Consider the following 17,730-nt stretch of genomic DNA (forward strand, 5'->3'; position numbering starts at 1 on the left):
GCTCTCCCTGTCCTCTTCATTCTCATTCTCTCTCTCCCCCCTTCTCTCCCTCCTTCTGTTCTCACGTGCGCGCGCGCGCACACACAGGCACGCGCGCGCGCGAACACACACACACACACACACACACACACACACACACACTCTCTCACTCCTCTTCCTCCCTCCTTCCCCCCGCCTCCCCCCGCGCCGTCCCCGCGGAGGAGCAGCCTCGCTGATTTGCTCGGGTCTACCAGGTTCCTGCCTCCCCTCCCCCTCCCGCCCCCCCCCAGTCTCTCCCGCCCCCCCAACCGGGGCAGTCCGATCGCACTCGCTGCATATCAGAGGCTCCGCGCGGCGCGCTCCTCCTCGCTCCCGCTCCCCACTCCCGGGATGTGTCTCCGCCGTACGACGGGCTATGGCCACCACGACTTCCGGGTTCCGTCATTTCGTTCTCCCGCCGCCGACCCGCGCCGCCAAACTGAGGCTCTTCTATAAGCCAGGCAGCAGCCAACCTGCCAACACCTACTGACACTCACTCATCTCCCAGAGAGAGAAAGAGAGCGCGAGAGAGCGAGCGCGAGAGAGCGAGCGCGAGTGAGAGCGAGCGAGCGAGAAAGAGAGAGAGGGAGAGACAAAATACCTACCAGGAAAGGGGGGGAGGAAGTCCAATTTTTGCAAACTATTCATTTTTTTCTTGATTTTTCCCCCCTTGCTTTCTTTGAACGATACTTTAAAGAGAGAGGATCATATTATATATACAGCGGGGGCAAAGCTAAACGAGGGGGGAGGGGGGAGGAAAAAATTCAAGAAGCAGAAACCCCTCGCGGAGTTTACTGGAAGAAAAAAAACGGGTCTGAAAGATTCCTCCTCTTCATCATCATCAACCATCATTCATTCACTACCTTGACATTCCGGGCTTTGATTGACAGCTGGAGTGGCAAAAAGCCATGAAACACGACAGTTCGGTTACATGTGGGCTGCTGACGGGCCGCTCGTAACCTTCAGTTCGGGGGCTTGACAATTTTTTTTTCTTCTTTTTCTTCTTTTTCTTTTTCTTTTTTTTTTTTTTTTTTCCAACTGAGGGGAAGAGAAGAGAAAGAGGGGGAAAGGAGGACCGAAGAGGAGGAGGAGGAGGAGGGGAGGGGGGAGGAGGAGGTGGAGGAGGAGGAGGAAGATCAGGAGGAGGAGGAAGAAGAGGAAAAAAGAGAAAAAGAAGAAATATCACAGGAAAAAAAAAACTTCGTTGTGTTGCCTGGGCTTTTTTTTTTTTCTTTCCCTAAAAATAACATATTGGAGAATTGGGAGAAGTCTCCTTGGTTTGGAAAAAAAAAAAAAAAAAGGAATCTTCAGCCTAGATCACTTTCTTATCCGGACTGGGATATTAAATATACGACACATCCAGGAGTTTATTGGAGCGCAGACTGATGGCGCAAAGGGTAGGTTTAAATCTCCAACACTTACCTAGATATAAATCCTCTCCTAAGAGGGGCCTGTCCCGCTGCCTCCTCTCCCTTCAACGCTGCTGCTGCTGCTCGCTGCTTGATGATGGCGGCCAGTATTTAAAAAAATAGCAGCAAAATTATTCATCGGCTTCTTTCCCCCCCGTGCCTCTGCGTGTGTGCGAGTGTGTGTGCGTGCGTGTGTGCGTGTCTGGGCGCGCGTGTTTCAGCGCTGTGCGAGCGGGCGGGCGGCGAGTGCGTGTGAGTGGTGTGTGTGTGTGTGTGTGTGCGAGTGCAATTGTTACACGCTTTCGCCTCGCTCCAGCTTTTACCCCAGCAGCGCGATTCCCCCGGTTCTCCTGCTGCCGCCGCTGCCGCTGCTGCGCCGCTGCCGCCGCTGCTCCCGCGGCTCCGGGCGGGCACCGGCTGCGTAGGAGCCGCCGCCGGGGCCGCCGCTGGGGCCGCGCTGCCGCAGCCGCTGCGCCGCCGCCTAGACTAGCCTGGGCTGCTTGTTTTGTCTCTGAAATTGACAAGGACGCAGGGAATCCGCTGCTAAATAATGTTTCTGGTAACTTTCACGTTATTCCCCTCCCACCCCCTCCCACCCTCCGCTCCCTGCCCCCGGGGAGGCACTGGCCCCAGTCTTCCCTCGTCCTCGGCGTTCTCTTCCTGATTATTAGCGTTTTTCTTCTCTTTATTTTGTTTCATTTCGCCTTTTGATTTATTGGATCCTCTGGAGGAGGCGAAGGGGGGTTAGGGGTGGGATCCGGGGCTTCCTCCTCACACTAACTCCACTTCTCCCTCGGTTGGCTCGCTACGGTTCTGCTGCCTCTGGCCGGAGCGGGACCTCCCGGCGCCGGCTCAGCCCCCGGCCTCACCGCCCCCTCTCCCGGCTCTAAACGCTGCTCTCGGTTCATAATTTTTCATTTTTTATTTTTAAGTTTAAGAACACCCCCCATCCCCAACTTTCAACTCCGTTGTTTCGGCTGGTTTGGTTTCTTGTATGTTCAACTTGTGCTCGGTACTCTTCTCCTTTCTGACTTTGTTTTTATTTTTATTCTCCTCTCTCTTCCTCTCCCGTCCCCCTCCCCCCGCCTCCTCCTCCTCCCTTCTTTCCTTCCCTTTCTCCCTGTCTCTCATTCTATTCCTTCCTCACTTCTCTCCTCGCTCTCTTCTCCCTACTTCTTTTCCTGTCTCCCCTCGTTCTCCTGGTTCTCGATCACCTCCTTCGCCCCCCGCCCCTTTGCCGGGTTCTGCCAGTACGATGAGCTGCCCCATTACGGCGGGATGGACGGAGTAGGGGTGCCTGCTTCCATGTACGGAGACCCGCACGCTCCGCGGCCGATCCCGCCGGTTCACCACTTGAACCACGGACCGCCGCTCCACGCCACGCAGCACTACGGCGCGCACGCCCCGCACCCCAATGTCATGCCGGCCAGCATGGGATCCGCTGTCAACGATGCCTTGAAGCGGGACAAGGACGCGATCTATGGGTAAACCAACCCCCACCCCTCCTGGCCCAGCATACCGTGTGTGAGGGTGTGTGCGAGTACGTGTTTGTCTCTGTGGGGGATGAGAAGGGTGGACGACCAAGTGGGGAGTTGTTTCTCCTTAGGGTAGGGGGGCGGAACCGCTTGCCTGAAGAAAGGACAGCGAAGGGGGCCTGCTTTTCTACCTCTTTAATGTAAGTCCGGGGGCGAGTGGGCTTCTTTCAACCCCACGGCCCCGTCACTCCGGACCCTACAGCGGGGAGTGACTGAGTCCTCAGAATCTTGCCAGGGCCTTCTCCCCAAGGACGGGATTCCTGGCCAAAGGACGCAGAGCTGGTCCTTTCAGCCTCCATAACAGAGGCCTTGACGAAGGAGAAAGTTTCTTGCTGCTGAGGAGCAACTTTTTTCTCTTTTCTGTTTCCTACCGAGAGCCTGGGAATCACTAAATGCTGCTTGAGCTAGGATCAGGGCTGCTTCTGTCGGCCAGGAAGTCCTAATCACCCTCTTCTTAATTCTCTGTAAATAAAGGGGGCAGACCTTGAAGTGCAGCGGGGTGGAAGGGACTGCTGCTTGCAGAGAGCCGCTCTTAGGGAAGTTGGGGAGACGGCTGGGAATTATTTTAAATGCTGAGAGAACTCGGGGAGGGATGGGGGTGCATGGGCGAAACATATCCCACTCCAGCTCTGCCAGCTGAGGGTAGGTGGGGAAGGCTGCGGGATGCCAGAGGGGAGGGGACAACAGCAACTGTGCCTGAAGCCAGAGGCCGCAAGCATCCCAAGTGTAGCTAAACCGCCCGGAGGAACACAAAGGGCAGACGCGCACGCACACTTCCAAGTTTTAACACTCGATTTATTTATTTTTGCCTGCTAGAGAAATGTGGTCTTTGGAAGGAAGCTCTTCAGCGTGTACCACTCCTATTATTTTGGCCCCCACACGCAGGGCTTTATTAGGAGGGGAGCAAACAAGTTTATATATCGAAGGGGGTGGAGAGGTTAGACGAGCACTCTCTTCGATTTAGATGGAGAAAATATCACTCAGGGTGTGTGTGTAGATGAACCGTGGGCATCCTCTGAAATGCCCATTAAGACGCAGAGTTAAAGCAATGCTGGATTTCACAGAGTGTTCCTCTCTTGGGAGGTCAGGGCAGGGTCTCAGCGGTTGGTGGAGCGGCCTCTGTAGTGTGGGGAGTGGGTCTGGATCAACTCCGGGCTCCAGACTGCTTGAGCTCTTTGGATCTTTCATTACGTTCCAACCGAGGCTCTATTTCCTTGGCGGGCTAAAGTGGCTAGGGGCTTCTCAGACCAGATCTGAGGGAGTCCTGAGCCGAAGGAAAGGGCCCGGTCGTTCCCCCCCACCCCCTTTCTGTTTCTGGCCCAGACTCTGCTGGCTGAGGAAGGGTTGTAAAGTGTGGTGCGTGCCTGTTGTATTAAAGAAGGAATCCGAACCCTCCAAACTTGTTGATTACAGTTCTTGCTCCTTCCCCTCTGCACCCCGTCTCCGTGTGTGTGTCTCTGCGTGGCGCTGCCCGTTAGGCACCCGTTGTTTCCTCTGTTAGCTCTGGTCTTTGAGAAGTGCGAGCTGGCGACCTGCACTCCCCGAGAACCCGGAGTGGCCGGCGGAGACGTCTGCTCCTCCGACTCCTTCAACGAGGACATCGCGGTCTTCGCCAAGCAGGTCCAACCTTCTTGACCCACTCCCCCTCCTGCAGCCCCCCACTCCCCCTCCCCTCCCCTCCGAGCTTTACTTGAAAGAGGAGGAAGAGGCAGGGACACCCGATCTGTTTCTCCGGCCCAGTCCGCGCTCTAAGCCTCCTCCCCATCCTTGAGCCTGGAGGCGAATTGGAAGAGGAGATAAATATGGGTGTTTGTTTTTCCCCCAAGCCAGGAATACAGGGGCTCGACCCTCGAATTAAAGTTGACCTGCTCCTAATCTGGGGCTTGGCCTTTTCCCCCGCCTGCAGCTACTTGAGCCAGAATTGGGGATAGGGGTTCAAGGGCCCCAAGAGCGCCCAGGAGGGAAGGAAGCTGGGCGCCTCTCGGGGCGATAGGCGCGGGCGCGGAGGTGAAGGAGGCTTCGAAGCCCAGCCGCGTGGACGGCAGGATAAGGAGGTACCCCGGCCCACAGAACGGCCCGGAGTCCTCGGCTACAGCTTAGCGGTTCCCGGTTCCCCTTCATGGGGCCAGGACCTGAAGGCCCTGATTCTTTTCCAGGCCACTCCACTCTTTTAAGGCACTAGTTTGTTTCAGGTATTTTACCAAAGCCGCTCGCCTCTTCGCCACTGCCCTTTCACCATCCCCGCGCACACACTACAGTTTAGGCGGTTGACAGGGTTTTTCTTCTTTTACAAGGAGCGGTAATTCATGCTGCCTTTCCCTGCTTCCTATAGGTTCGCGCCGAAAAGCCACTCTTTTCCTCAAATCCAGAGCTGGACAATTTGGTAAGGTTCACCGTCGCTTGCCTTTCCCCAGCCTGGGCCCCCTCCCTTGACCAGAAGCACCCGTCCAGCCCCAGAGCTCCAGGGGGTTCGGGCCGAGCCCTCTGGAAGTTACCAAAGCGCCGGGGAGGAAGACAGGAGCTGGCAGCCCCCGCCAGGGAGCGGGGAATAAGGGCGGGTTGGACGTCGGGAGGAGCAGAGCCCAGGGCGGCAGCTTGCGGGGACGCGGCGCCGGGAGCGCGGGCAGGGGATGCGCCCCAGGTCTCGGCCCCGGGAGTGAGGCGGCGAGGAGGGAGTTGTTTCCTCTGTTTGCTGGGGCAGGCAGTCGGGCCCGGGGCAGCTGACCTGAAGGAAGTAACCACTGGCGCGGCGGAGGGCGGGCCGGGGAGGTGGGGAGTGGGGTGGGGGGTGGGGTGGGGGGCAGGCCGGCGCAGGCCACTTTTAGGTGCGATTCTTTTGCTAATTTGCACGATTTCAATATTAAAAGTAGTTAAATCCGCTTTCAAAGGCCCTGCCTCACCATTCATCTTGAGTATTTCCTTCTTTAGTAAGGACGGATTTCGCAGGGTGTGCGGTTCTAAAAAGCTTTCTCTCTCTCCCCTGAGAAGCGACTTTTTTTTTCTTTCTTTCTCCCTTTTTTTCTTTTCTTTCTTTCTTTCTTTTTTTTTTTTTTTCTTTTTTTAAAATTTGGCCTGAGGTCGAGGGAGGAGACGGTGAAAGAGGACTCAGGCGGGGAAAGAAGGCCTGTCCCTAGGAAAGCAGCCCTTACAAATAGCTCCGTTAACAAGAGGTGCAAAGACATCAAATGCTTCGGCTCAGGTTGAGTCAGAGTCCTACTCCGTAGCCAATGAGCCAGAGATGATCCGTAATCACTTGGTTTTTCTGACGATTTCTTAATGTGTGGGTTTTTGCCAGGCCAGTTGCCTGCGTCTTCTCCCCAGTCCAGTTCCCTGACCATCCCCCATTATAAACCTCACGGGGGTCACCGAGCCTTAACTCCTCACTCTAAACTTTTCTTTCAGATGATACAAGCAATACAAGTACTAAGGTTTCATCTTTTGGAGTTAGAAAAGGTAAGCAGGAAACGACACTCCCCGCTTTGATTTAGTCACTTCCTTCTCCTGGTTGAGTCGGGATGTTTTTAAACAAACCTCCAGTCTGAGGAGTTTGAGCACCTGGAGAGATTTTGAGGAACTTGTTACCAAGTCCTCCTTCAAATTGCTCCTCAATCCAGGGGCTCAGAGGATGAGTGAATTAGGACAGCCCTGCCTTTTCAAGTAGCCACTCCTCCCCCCTTTTTCCCCCAGGCATTCAGGATTATTTTGAAATGCAGCAAACCATTTGTGTTACTGGACGTCCAGCCTGCTTGCATCTCTATTAGGCCCAGAGCGGGTGTTAGGTGCAAGCAGAAGGAATCATCCTCGCTAGGGTGTCTTTACATTGCTCTATGGCTCAATCACTTTCCCCTGGAAACATACAGAATTCCCAGCTTATTGAATGGCAAATGCTAATGTTGTTCCAGTGTTCTAACATTTTGATGTTATCATCAAATCGGATTTTCCTCCCTGGACTCCGAGTCTGAACCCAGTTACTTCCAGTCCTTCTTCTGCCCCCTTCATTGTAACTTGTTGCTCAGGGAAGTCTCTGGAGAATAATATCTGCTACAACAATTGCTCTATTGTTTCCTCGCCTTCAACTATTACACCCATTAATTAGAATTAGTTTGGAAGACATGGCACTGTTGCTCTTTCCAAATGTAAGCTTGCAACCTGATATTTTTTTTCCCTTGAAAAATGAAACAAAACAACAACATCAACAATTCGAGCTGAACCCTCCACCATTACCCTCCTAGGTCCATGAACTGTGTGATAACTTCTGCCACCGGTACATTAGCTGTTTGAAGGGGAAAATGCCTATAGACCTTGTCATTGATGAAAGAGACGGCAGCTCCAAATCAGATCATGAAGAACTTTCAGGCTCCTCCACAAACCTCGCTGACCATGTAAGTCTGTGAGCCTTTGGCATTCGTTTAAGACCACTGGGCAAGGCAGTTTTTTAAAAATTTGTTGTCACCTCTAGCTCCATGACTTAGTTGTCTTTTTAAATAATTTAGTCTCTCTGGGGGTCTCTTTCATACTGTTTCTGCCAATACCTTTCACCTCTGTTTCCCCTTTCTTGGACCCCATCCTTATTGATGTGGAGAACGGCATGGGGGGGGGGCACAGGAGTTGATAGAGTGATTTGTGCTCTTAATGTGTAAAGTTTCCTGGATTTGGTGACTTGAGTGTTAGCAAATTGTCTGTTTGATATGGTGGCTGCTGCCTTTTCTGCTTTCTCAACTCTGTAATCAGTGCAGCAGGGAAAGAGTCAGGAAATCTAAGCTGGACAAGATGGGGAGAGAGGACTGATGGAAAAGAGAATTGAGGAGGGAGGGCTGATACCCTAGTCTCTCACAGAGATGACAATTCTGAGAATTATTGGCAGTCTTGCATTGCATTCGAAATAAAAGGAATGAACACATTTTAGTTCTCAGAGTTTTTGCTGTATAGAAACTTATTGTCAGTATATGGACTTATTGCCAAGGCCCGAAGTATCTTCATAATAAAAGACAGTAACCTTGATGAAACAAACATTAACAATGTATTAGAGAAAGCTGAAGGGAGTTGTGATTGAGTAATAATAGGTTAGTGGTTGAATTTTAACACTGAAACAGTTGGTGAATGAGGACAGAGAGTGTAGTAAGGAGGGACTGTGTGTGTTAGGCCAGGAAGGGAGATTTCTTTTATTCTCTCTGTTTTTAATCTTATTTTGGAACCCATCTAGTGAGTCTGATGCTTAAAAAAAAAAAAAAAAAAAAAGCATATGTAGTGAGATTGAAAATTTGAAAAAGAAGCAAAGAGAAGAAAGATTGCAGCTGGTAGGCAAGGCACGAGTGGCGAGGTTAAAGAGTGGGTGTGAACAGCAGTTTATTTATAGGAACTCAAGCCTGGGGATGGGGGACAGGGTGTCTATAGATTACAGTCAATTAAACTCACAACCTAAATGGTATAGGCTATCGGCTAATAACTTGGTGGCTGAAATATTAATTTAACATTCTGTGGAGTTAAATGAGCATCGGGACTTGAAGGCCATTTGTACCACTATCCTCACCTCCCATCCTTGGGTGTTAAAAGGAATGAGATGAGATGCCTCGAGAATAAGTTTCTCCTCCTCCTGCCCCCCAAAGTTTTGAAAATATACAGTCACAGATTTTTATTATTAGCCAGTGTGCTATGTGGAAAGAACACACAGAGCTTAAGAACAAAAGTCAAAAAAAGAAAAAAAAAAAAGAAAGAAAAGAAAACCTCAGTCCCAAAGTCCAGTTCTGAGATAGAATAAATACCACGGTGTTGAAAGCTCCTATGCCTGTCCTTACTCCTGGCGTTTTTCATCACGATGGGAGAAACTTTGGGGAACTCTTTCATATATTGAATGTATTAACTGAAATCAGAAGGGTGCAACAAGCAGCTATGGAAAGTTTATTTGCTGATATGTGTCTATACAATGTATGATTGTAGTCCATGAGGCATGACACTATCTTAGAAGTATTCTTGTTGTTGTTGTTGTCATCATATATTTGTTTATTTTCATTGCTCCCTGTTACTAAATTCACCTGATCTTGCACTACTGGGGGGGACTGGGAAGGAATCTAGTTATACAGTTTGTAGAATGAGAAGTTCACAGTTGTCTGAAGCCAAAAGCTTTTCTTGTGGCAGTTCTAAGGGGTCTTAACTACTTGGTTTTCTAGAACAGTTTCTTGGCAACTGTCTTTTCAAGTGGATGTATGGAACTAGAGCATGCTGATGTTTACATAGAAGAGATAAGATAAACGAGGCTGTTTAGAGTATTGGCTGGTAGACGATGCCAACTTATGGAAGTATTGTAATATTAAATTACACTCAAGAAGGAAGTTGTACCTAAGAAGATAGTGCTTTAATAATGTAACAATCATCATCTTCAGATAAAAGAGTCAGCTGTAACATTTGTGTCATTTCTTTTAGGCCCCCAATCAAGTAAATATGACAACTGATTTATTTTGAACCCATGAGGGCTTGCCACCTCATTGGGCATCATAATTCAAAGCCTTTTATTTCCTAGAGTCTGAACTATAACATTTTTACTTTAGCCCCCTGCTATTTGTTTTGAAAGGAAGCCATAATTTGTTCCACCAGCAAACCGAGTGGGAAATGGTGAAGTTTGCCCCAGACTTGAATTTTATGCAGGAGGTGAGAGAAAACCTTGGAGAGTTTCTTACCACTTTTGATACTTCTCTACCATAGGTATATAGAATCCATTCATTTCCAGCCACCTGCTCCCCTCCCCCAGCAAAATGAGTCCTCTTATGCTTCAGTGTCTTGTGCAAGCTTACCCTCCTCCCTCCACCCCTACCCCAGCCACAAAAAAAGAAAAAATACATCAGACCCATTACCTGAAAAGTGGTACAAGTGGGACATTTTCAGCATGTAAATGTGTCCAATTTGAATCTCCAGGTTTACTTTTTCATTTGCTTTGATATGCATATTTAATATATTGCCCCAGGCTGGATCTCATTTGGTGCACACTGGTGCCGGGGTGATGATGAGCCACTTCAGAAGGACCAAGACAGCGTGTTGTTTTCTCTGGTTTATCTGTTGGCCCACTATTCTGATCTACTGGCGTCCTCGTGGTTTTATTTGCACATGAAATGCTGAGAGCATTTCAACTTATTGGCTATGAATAATGACAGCTAAAAAAGAAGTGTAGTTTAATTTGTTGTGTGCCAAGGTTTCTCTTCTGGAGGTGACAGTTTGTGACAGCTGTTTGACACCCCCAAAACACATACACCTCTATCCTTATTAAGTGGTATCAAGCTACTTTGTGTGCATGTGTATGTGAGTGAATGAGTGTGTGTGTGTGTGTGTGTGTGTGTGTGTGTTCAAGGAAGAAGCAGACAGGGAGAGAGAGAATGAAAGAGAAAAGAAAGAACAAGTGTGTGAGTCTGTGTAGTGGAAAGCAGAGAGAGAAGCATCAGGAGCAGAACATTAGGTACCAAAATAGCTTTTAATTTTGTTATTAAAAAATTGAAAAATAGAAGTGTATAAGAGTAATTTATAGAAATAGCTGGAAAGCAAGTATTTTTGGCAAAGTTTTAATAATGAGTTTTATATACTATTACTTAGTAAATCAGGCTATCATGCTGATTTCACATTGTATAATTTTATGTAAATAATCTGATGTGACATAGGTGCATTAAGACAGCCATAATGCCTTACCTCCTATATATTACATTCAGGAAAGATACTGAATTTGTTCATTTCTTATTGACTCTTACATGATGGGCATAGTGATAAAAGTAAGTTTGGGATTAAATAGAAAATAAAATTTGCAACATTGGCTACTGTTTTGTCATGTTTAGTATATTCATAGTGAATGCCTGCTAATATTTTTAACATAAAGCATTTTCCCTTCTATTCTTATTATAACATAACAGTAATTGTTATGGGTAAGAAACAGCTATTGCAGTATTCTTTGGAATATATTGGGGGAGAAAAAAATATGATGGTGAAAAGAAATAGAACTCTATTTTCCTGCTGCAGTTCATATTAAGCTTCCCAGACTTTCAAATTTATTATGTTTAAAATAAACATGTCAAGAAACCAATTCTTTTTTTTTTTAAAGTTTCAACTTGAAAACTGTTGTAGAATAACCATGTTTTTTCTAGTCTTTAGTATTTCTGAATAGTAGGTGTTATCTATATTTTTTACTTTACCAAATTTTAGATCATCTTTAGATCTAGAGCAGACAAATGAAATATGTATATTTGTATGTGAAGATTACCTATCTTTAGATCAAGTTTAGATAAGTGAAATATATTTGAAATTTATTCTCTCACCTAAGCTCCATTCACCTGAAGTGCGTACAGTTATATTGTTATTCCCAATTAATGTTCATAAGGAACTACACATTTTTTTTTGGACATATTAAGTATAGAGAAGAAAATAGAATTATATTTACTAACAGTGAATGGGAGGTGCCTTAAAATTGACTGGCTCTGATAATCTGACTAACAAAAGAAAAATTATTTTCATTTCTATGAAAGCCGTAATTTAAGTGAAGATATACTATTGTATTCTTTTGTATCTCTGAGTATGTCAAATGTATTTATGTCTAGGCAGTTTTTTAAAAATGGGTTAAGTCAGAGGGGAGAACCCCCAGAACCTTGTTCTGGACAGAATACAGGCAAGTGTCTTAAAAAATCAGCCGAGAGTGGGCAGCAAGGAGAAAGGGAAGTTTGATTGATTGGCCTATAGACTATCAAGAGCGAAAAAGAGACTTGAAAATAATATTAATAATATGATTGAGTTATTTTATCAGAGAGTTTCTTATGTTCTAGTGTAAGATGAGACCTCATTATATGTCATCCAAGGGCTCTGGGTATCTGTTTTAGAAAGTTCTACCTCTGAGCTGTCCACTAACTCAAGGAGATGTTGCTGAGGGGCATGGGTTTCTGTTGTTGCCGTCATGTAGTTTCTGGTGGTTGATGACTTTTCTGTCAACTTCCCATCAAGAATCATTATGTTAGTGAAATCATTTAGGTTGTGCAGTTGGAGAATGCTTTCAGAGTAACTGTGACAAGATGGAATTAAACCAAGGTGCACTTGACAATCATGGGCATTCACTATGGGATTAACGTTTTGATATTTCAGAAATTCATTTCCCATTTTTTTTCAGGCTGACCCTTCTATGGAATATCCTCACACAATTCAGAATTAGAGGAAACATTGTATAACATGATAGTGCACCAACAATAGAAGACATTTCTATCTTCTCTAAAAGTTACTCCATTAGACAGAGGAGGAATCATTTGCAAAGAGTACTTGCCACTCTGTGAGAGATGCTCACATATTAAGCCCCAGAACTTAATAGAGAGGGGAAGCAGGGAAATGAGAGAGAGAGAGACCCTGGCTCTATTTACATTTTTAAAGAGTGAGTACGTGTTCTGAAAGCACACACAGTTCTCCTGAGTTCTTGTGTCAACTTTTGAATAACGAAATTGAAATTCCAACATTTTTTTTCCACACAATGCAATTAACATTTTAAACTTTTGCGGGCTTGAATACCTCATGATAGGAGTCTTCATCTTATTTTTAAAAATAGTTTGTGCATAATATTAATTAGGAATTAAAACACCTTAACGTCATAGGAAGCGTGTAAGTTGTGTTAGTTATGTGTTCTGAATCTAGCATACCTTGCCTTTGTTGTTTGAACATCTCAGGTCAAATTAGTTTTGCCTGCTCCATTTGCTCATTGAAATATCTGTATATGTTGATGATTACTTTCTACCCATAAGCACCTATTCCAAATTACTTTCCTGTATTTTCCAAGTTTATATAGTATTTTTGGCTCGGTGTTTTTTAGCGTGTATTAGTTGTGTCAGGTCTAAAGAATCAAATGCTTATTTTAAAGTGCTTTTTAATAATAGAAGAAGTGGAAGTGACTTTATGGATTATTTTGTCTGACTTCCCAGTTTTAAAGGGAGAAGGGAAACAAGTCCCAGGAAAATGAGTTCATCACTTGCTTACAGTCACATGACAATTGGAGGTGGCACCCTCGAGTCAGTTCCAATCTAAGGCTCTTTCTCTTACACTGCATCCATTGAATCACCTTTTATTTTGGGATCTAAAATAAGTTTCAGATTACTTTAGGTAGAACTTGTATGTACTATGGCTTCTTCTTTTTTTCTTCCTATTTGAAGCCTAATACATTTTACTTCCCCATTCAGCTGTGTATGTATTTGGAAGTGCTTATACATTTCACTCCAGTATCTATTCGAAACCACGAGCTGTGTGGACTCATTTCAACAGGGAAATGCCACCAACTCATGGGGACTTATTAAGTATTATCCTATAGGCAGGTCCCCCACAGAAATGCCGTAATGATGTAAAATGCTACAATTTCCACCATATCTTCAATCTCAGCAAAAGAGGCGCGTGGAGGATTTGCTTTCTCTGCCTGGAGACGCCTGTCCTGTGCTCTTTCCTAGATTTAGCAAAATTCAATGATGATGCTAAATCAATTTTTTTTTTTAACTTTCAAGGGAGAAAACACTGGAAGAATTTTGTTTTCTAGGGGAAGCTGTGTGTAAATGAGAAATGGAGGAGAGCAGCAGAGTGATCTCTTGTGGCCCCCCTTCTACAAGGCCTCCCCATCTTGTCGCCTGCTTTTATATTAATTACAACTTGCATTATCAGCTGTGAGTCTGCAGCCCAGCAAATAGAAAATACTGCCCCTGGAGACCTAGCTTCTTGTATCTATTTTCCATCTCCTTCTATTGTGCCCCACTCAGTGTTCACTGCTTTTCTCCTGCTAACACTGCTCTTTAACACAATTACGTAAGAGCAAGAAGAGTACCATATTGGACTCCCAGTTATTAAAGCTACTGGGAATAGAAACATGTTTCCTGCTCACCCTCGGGTGTCTTTGTGATACTTTTGACTTAAGAACAGGATATATATTGTGAAATGCATGTACCTGATGACCCACCCACACGCATGCACGCAGAGAGCACGTCTCTCTAGTTTTCAACGTACGTCATGTGTTTTGCATGCTTTCATATGCCACTTTGGTTCCAAGATTCACTAAACTTCTGCATATAATTTGGCAGAAAGCCAGGCAATTATTCTTGAAGGATGTAAACTTGGAAACTATCTAGGGAGGGAAGAGAAGAAGAAGAAAGGAGTTGCGATACAAACAAATATTTCCGTCTAAGAACAGATCAGTGTTGTGGGTAAAGGACTATATTTTAATCTATCCATGTCACTTCCAGTGTTTTATGACCAGGGAGGTAGCAATTTTTTATTGACCAGATCATCAATATTTATCTTTGTGTGTGATCAAGTCACCATAGTGGAACTGAATACAGACAACGTTGGGGTAACTCCTCAGCCTGGGAAACCCCAGAGGGATTCATCTGTTTTTCCTAGTTTCAAGTTAAATGAATATTCTGGCACTAGCCTGTATCAGTCTCTCAAACTAGAGCCTAATGCTTGAGACACCCTGGAAATAAACATCTTGTGACATTTTTTTGGGATAGCATTTTTGAGGATGTGAGAGAGATAAGAGGGGAGAGACAGGGGCATGATAGGTTAGCTAGTAAACTTGAGCCAACTTCAGGGCTAGACTGAAAATCTAAGACCCAACTCATTTGGAGGAACCAGCTGCTCTTAAAGTAATATTTGCTTATGGGTCTTATTATTTTTCTCCCCTTTAGTTTAGAGACCACCAACTCTAGAAAACCATGGAAGGAAATCAAATTAGTGAGCCCTGACTTTAAAACTCAGTACAAGTTTGACTGATAGGGGCAAACCAGTGGTTTCAGTTGGAGGAAGTCCTTCTGAGTGATCCCTTCAAATCACGATAGTGCCCAAACGGAAAGCTTGCTCAAGCTTCATTTGAACAATTTGGATGAAATGTGCCTTAAAACATAGTTGAGGTGTTAGTGGTTAATTATTGCAATTTTCATGAGGGGCAAGGAGCTGTTATAGCAGCCAGTTTAATAAAAAAAGAAAATGCAGTGCATAAAATTCACATCACTTGTTGTGTATCTTGAAAAGTTTAGCTTAGGTGACTGTGTTGCAGTAATTGCATTTTCTAAAAGAAGGCTCTAGCTGGTATTGTGGCAGGACTAAACTCACACCATGCTATTGTTTCTTTCTTTCTTTCTCTCTCTCTGTCTCTCTTTTTTTTTTTTTTTCCATGTAATTCTTCCAGCTCTTTATCTGGTTACCATCCGGCAAACAGCTGACACGAATAGGCTGCAAAGCTTGAAGAACCCCTGTATTCTGTTTGCTTTTAGCTTGAAACTATTGAGTGTTTTCTAACTTAGATAAAAAGAGACATCACAGGCATGACTTTGTCTTAATACAGGCAGCAGAGAACCTTGGTTTTCATTTTATTCTGCTCAACTTCAGTCACTGATATACTTTCGAAAGCGTACCTTTATAGAGCTATACCTGTGCTGTGTTTATAGTCACAAAATTTCAGCTTTGGGTTTTCCGTTTGAATCAGTTGCTTGCCTGATAGCAATGCCAGCAGCATGATTTGATATAGATGTTATTAATCCCTAGAGCTTTGGGTCATTTCACCATCTATCAAAAATGCTAAATATTAATTTCCAGTAGTTTACAGCAGATCTCTAGAGGAAAACAAATGTCTTGTTGTTGTTCCAAATGAGATTTGTTCCCTATGTTGTCTCACCTTGGTTTCTTGATTTTTATCTTGGTCAAGTTTTATTTCTGTTTGTACATTGTAGAGTTGAAGCAGAGAAAAATGAGAGACTGATTTTTTTCCTGGGTAAACTTTATATAATGACAACACGGCAAGACTATTTTTCAGATGGTCAAGATTTCAGCCCGTTGCCTATAGGCAGGTCAAACTAAATCCTTATTTACCAATTCTTGTAAGAAGAAATAGTGTACTTTGAGAGATTGCTGGATTTTAAAATTATTTTGCCCGAAAATATTCCTGCCACCCGCCGCCTCCATGAATTCACTTACCAGTAGATCTGTGGACTTAGTTGAAGTCATCACATACAGGTGACAAGCTCTGACCTTAAGGCTGGTCTGTTTCATGTGCTGTTCATACTCTCTGTTTCTGTCAGAGGAAATTCCATCTCTTGCCTGCCTTCATGTGGTGCTGATAAACTCCTTCCTGTACATTAGAATTCCTGTTTTCCTTTAAGCAACAGCAGGGTATTGGGAATGATCAGGAACGGGGAGGAGGAACACAAGAATACACTCAGCAAACTATCAGGAGCTATAACTCTCGGCTTATCTTCTGTGTCCTTTAAAATGAACAGTTCTTCCAAGAAAAAAACACTGCTCTGTGACTTTAAACCTTCCATGCAGCTGAAATGGAAGTCCTCTTCGGTTTATTAGATCCGTAACAGGTCATAGTTGTTTCACTTTTTGGATTGTGGTTTGTGCAGATTAAAGAAGAAGGTATTGATGCAGTGATTAATGTTATTGTCTCTGATGGCTGTATAATCAGTGGACAATAATTTTGAGTTTTTCAGGCTGTTTTAGGGCAATGCATTTGCTGTGAAGAGCTGTCTCATACACTGTGCAGTCTGACTTTTTACGGAAGTTTTTGAGTTTTGTAGATGTGAATGTTCTGAAGTATTTGGTATCCAAGAGCATTGAGACCTATTTCTTGGAAGAATGTGCCTTAATTCAGATAATACACTTTTAGATTTTTAAAGAGACTTTTTTTCTAACTTTAAAAATCAACTTTATTGAGGTAGAATTTGTATATAGTAAAATGCATCCATTTAAAGTGTCTATTCCAATTGGTTTTAACAGATGTATATACCAATATAACCACCACTTCATCAAGATTCTAGAGCATCTTTTCTTCTTTGGGGGACCTATTGCTGAAAAGATAACATACTATAATGTGACATCTATGTACAGCCTGTTCCACAAATACTAATATGTACACATTTTTTTTTTTCTCTCTCTCTGCACCTTTCCTCTTGTTTCCTCATTTATGGCTGAAATGGTAACTGTGGAAAAATTCCTCGGCCTCCTGACATCAGAATCCTGCATCTTGGCGAGACCACGATGATGCAACTTCCACCCACTCAGCAGGCACCCCGGGGCCCTCCAGTGGGGGTCATGCATCCCAGAGTGGAGACAACAGCAGTGAGCAAGGTACAAGGTCAAGCATTTTCCTTGTGCAAAGGGGGCGTGACGAAAGTAGCTTCAGCATTTTCTGATATTAGTACATATGCCTCCCTGTAAACAGGAAAGTGGCAGGTTAGGGGTATAATCAGCTGATCTTTAAGGAGACTGTATTTCCTTTCCCTAATTTACATTACTTAACAACAAACAACAACAAAAAACAGCCAAAGTGAGATGTCTAATCTTTAAGCGGGCCTTACAATAACAATTGATTAGTTCTGCCAATTCCTTTACAAATTTGGTTATCTACACTTTACTTCTGCGTGTAAGTAAATAGAATGACAGATCTACTTTGCCACTATGAGGTAGTAGTTTGAATGATACTATAAATGGGATATTTTAAGGGTTTTCTATAATCAATCAAGCAATGATGCCGCTAAGGCATATACATTCCAAAAATTTGTTCTCATTAGCTCCGATGTATGCAGGAATTTTATATGGAATTGTACCTTGGAAAGATGAATTTTGAAATTCTTAGATCATTTGTCCCCATTTCCATTCAGCTGACAGGGTGACTTTTGTCCCAAATCCTAAAAATTAGAATAATCAGAAGGCAAGGGGGACATCAACATCAGATGACAAGGAAGCCTAGAGTAATATAGAATAAATTTTTACCATTTAAAAGTCAC

At 44.6% G+C, this 17,730-nt stretch overlaps 1 protein-coding gene across 23 annotated transcripts in view; it reads left to right on the forward strand.

Moving 5' to 3' along the window:
* The first annotated feature begins 312 nt into the window (after nt 1–312).
* MEIS2 (Meis homeobox 2) overlaps nt 313–17,730 on the forward strand; it is a 209,578-nt gene continuing 192,160 nt past the window's right edge. For 4 of the 23 annotated variants that reach the window (NM_001445078.1, NM_001445076.1, NM_001445079.1 and 1 more), the window contains 7 exon segments: nt 318–1,415; nt 2,679–2,911; nt 4,441–4,582; nt 5,295–5,345; nt 6,365–6,415; nt 7,195–7,344; nt 16,957–17,071. In NM_001445078.1, coding sequence (NP_001432007.1) covers nt 1,404–1,415; nt 2,679–2,911; nt 4,441–4,582; nt 5,295–5,345; nt 6,365–6,415; nt 7,195–7,344; nt 16,957–17,071 — 754 coding nt within the window. In that variant the 5' untranslated portion in view covers nt 318–1,403. 23 annotated transcript variants of the gene reach the window in all.

This window comes from Sus scrofa, chromosome 1, assembly GCF_054392235.1.
Source record: "Sus scrofa isolate SSC_HxYL_T2T_F1_AM1 chromosome 1, Sscrofa_HxYL_maternal_Yorkshire_Landrace_v2.0, whole genome shotgun sequence".
Classification (NCBI taxonomy): Eukaryota; Metazoa; Chordata; class Mammalia; order Artiodactyla; family Suidae; genus Sus; species Sus scrofa.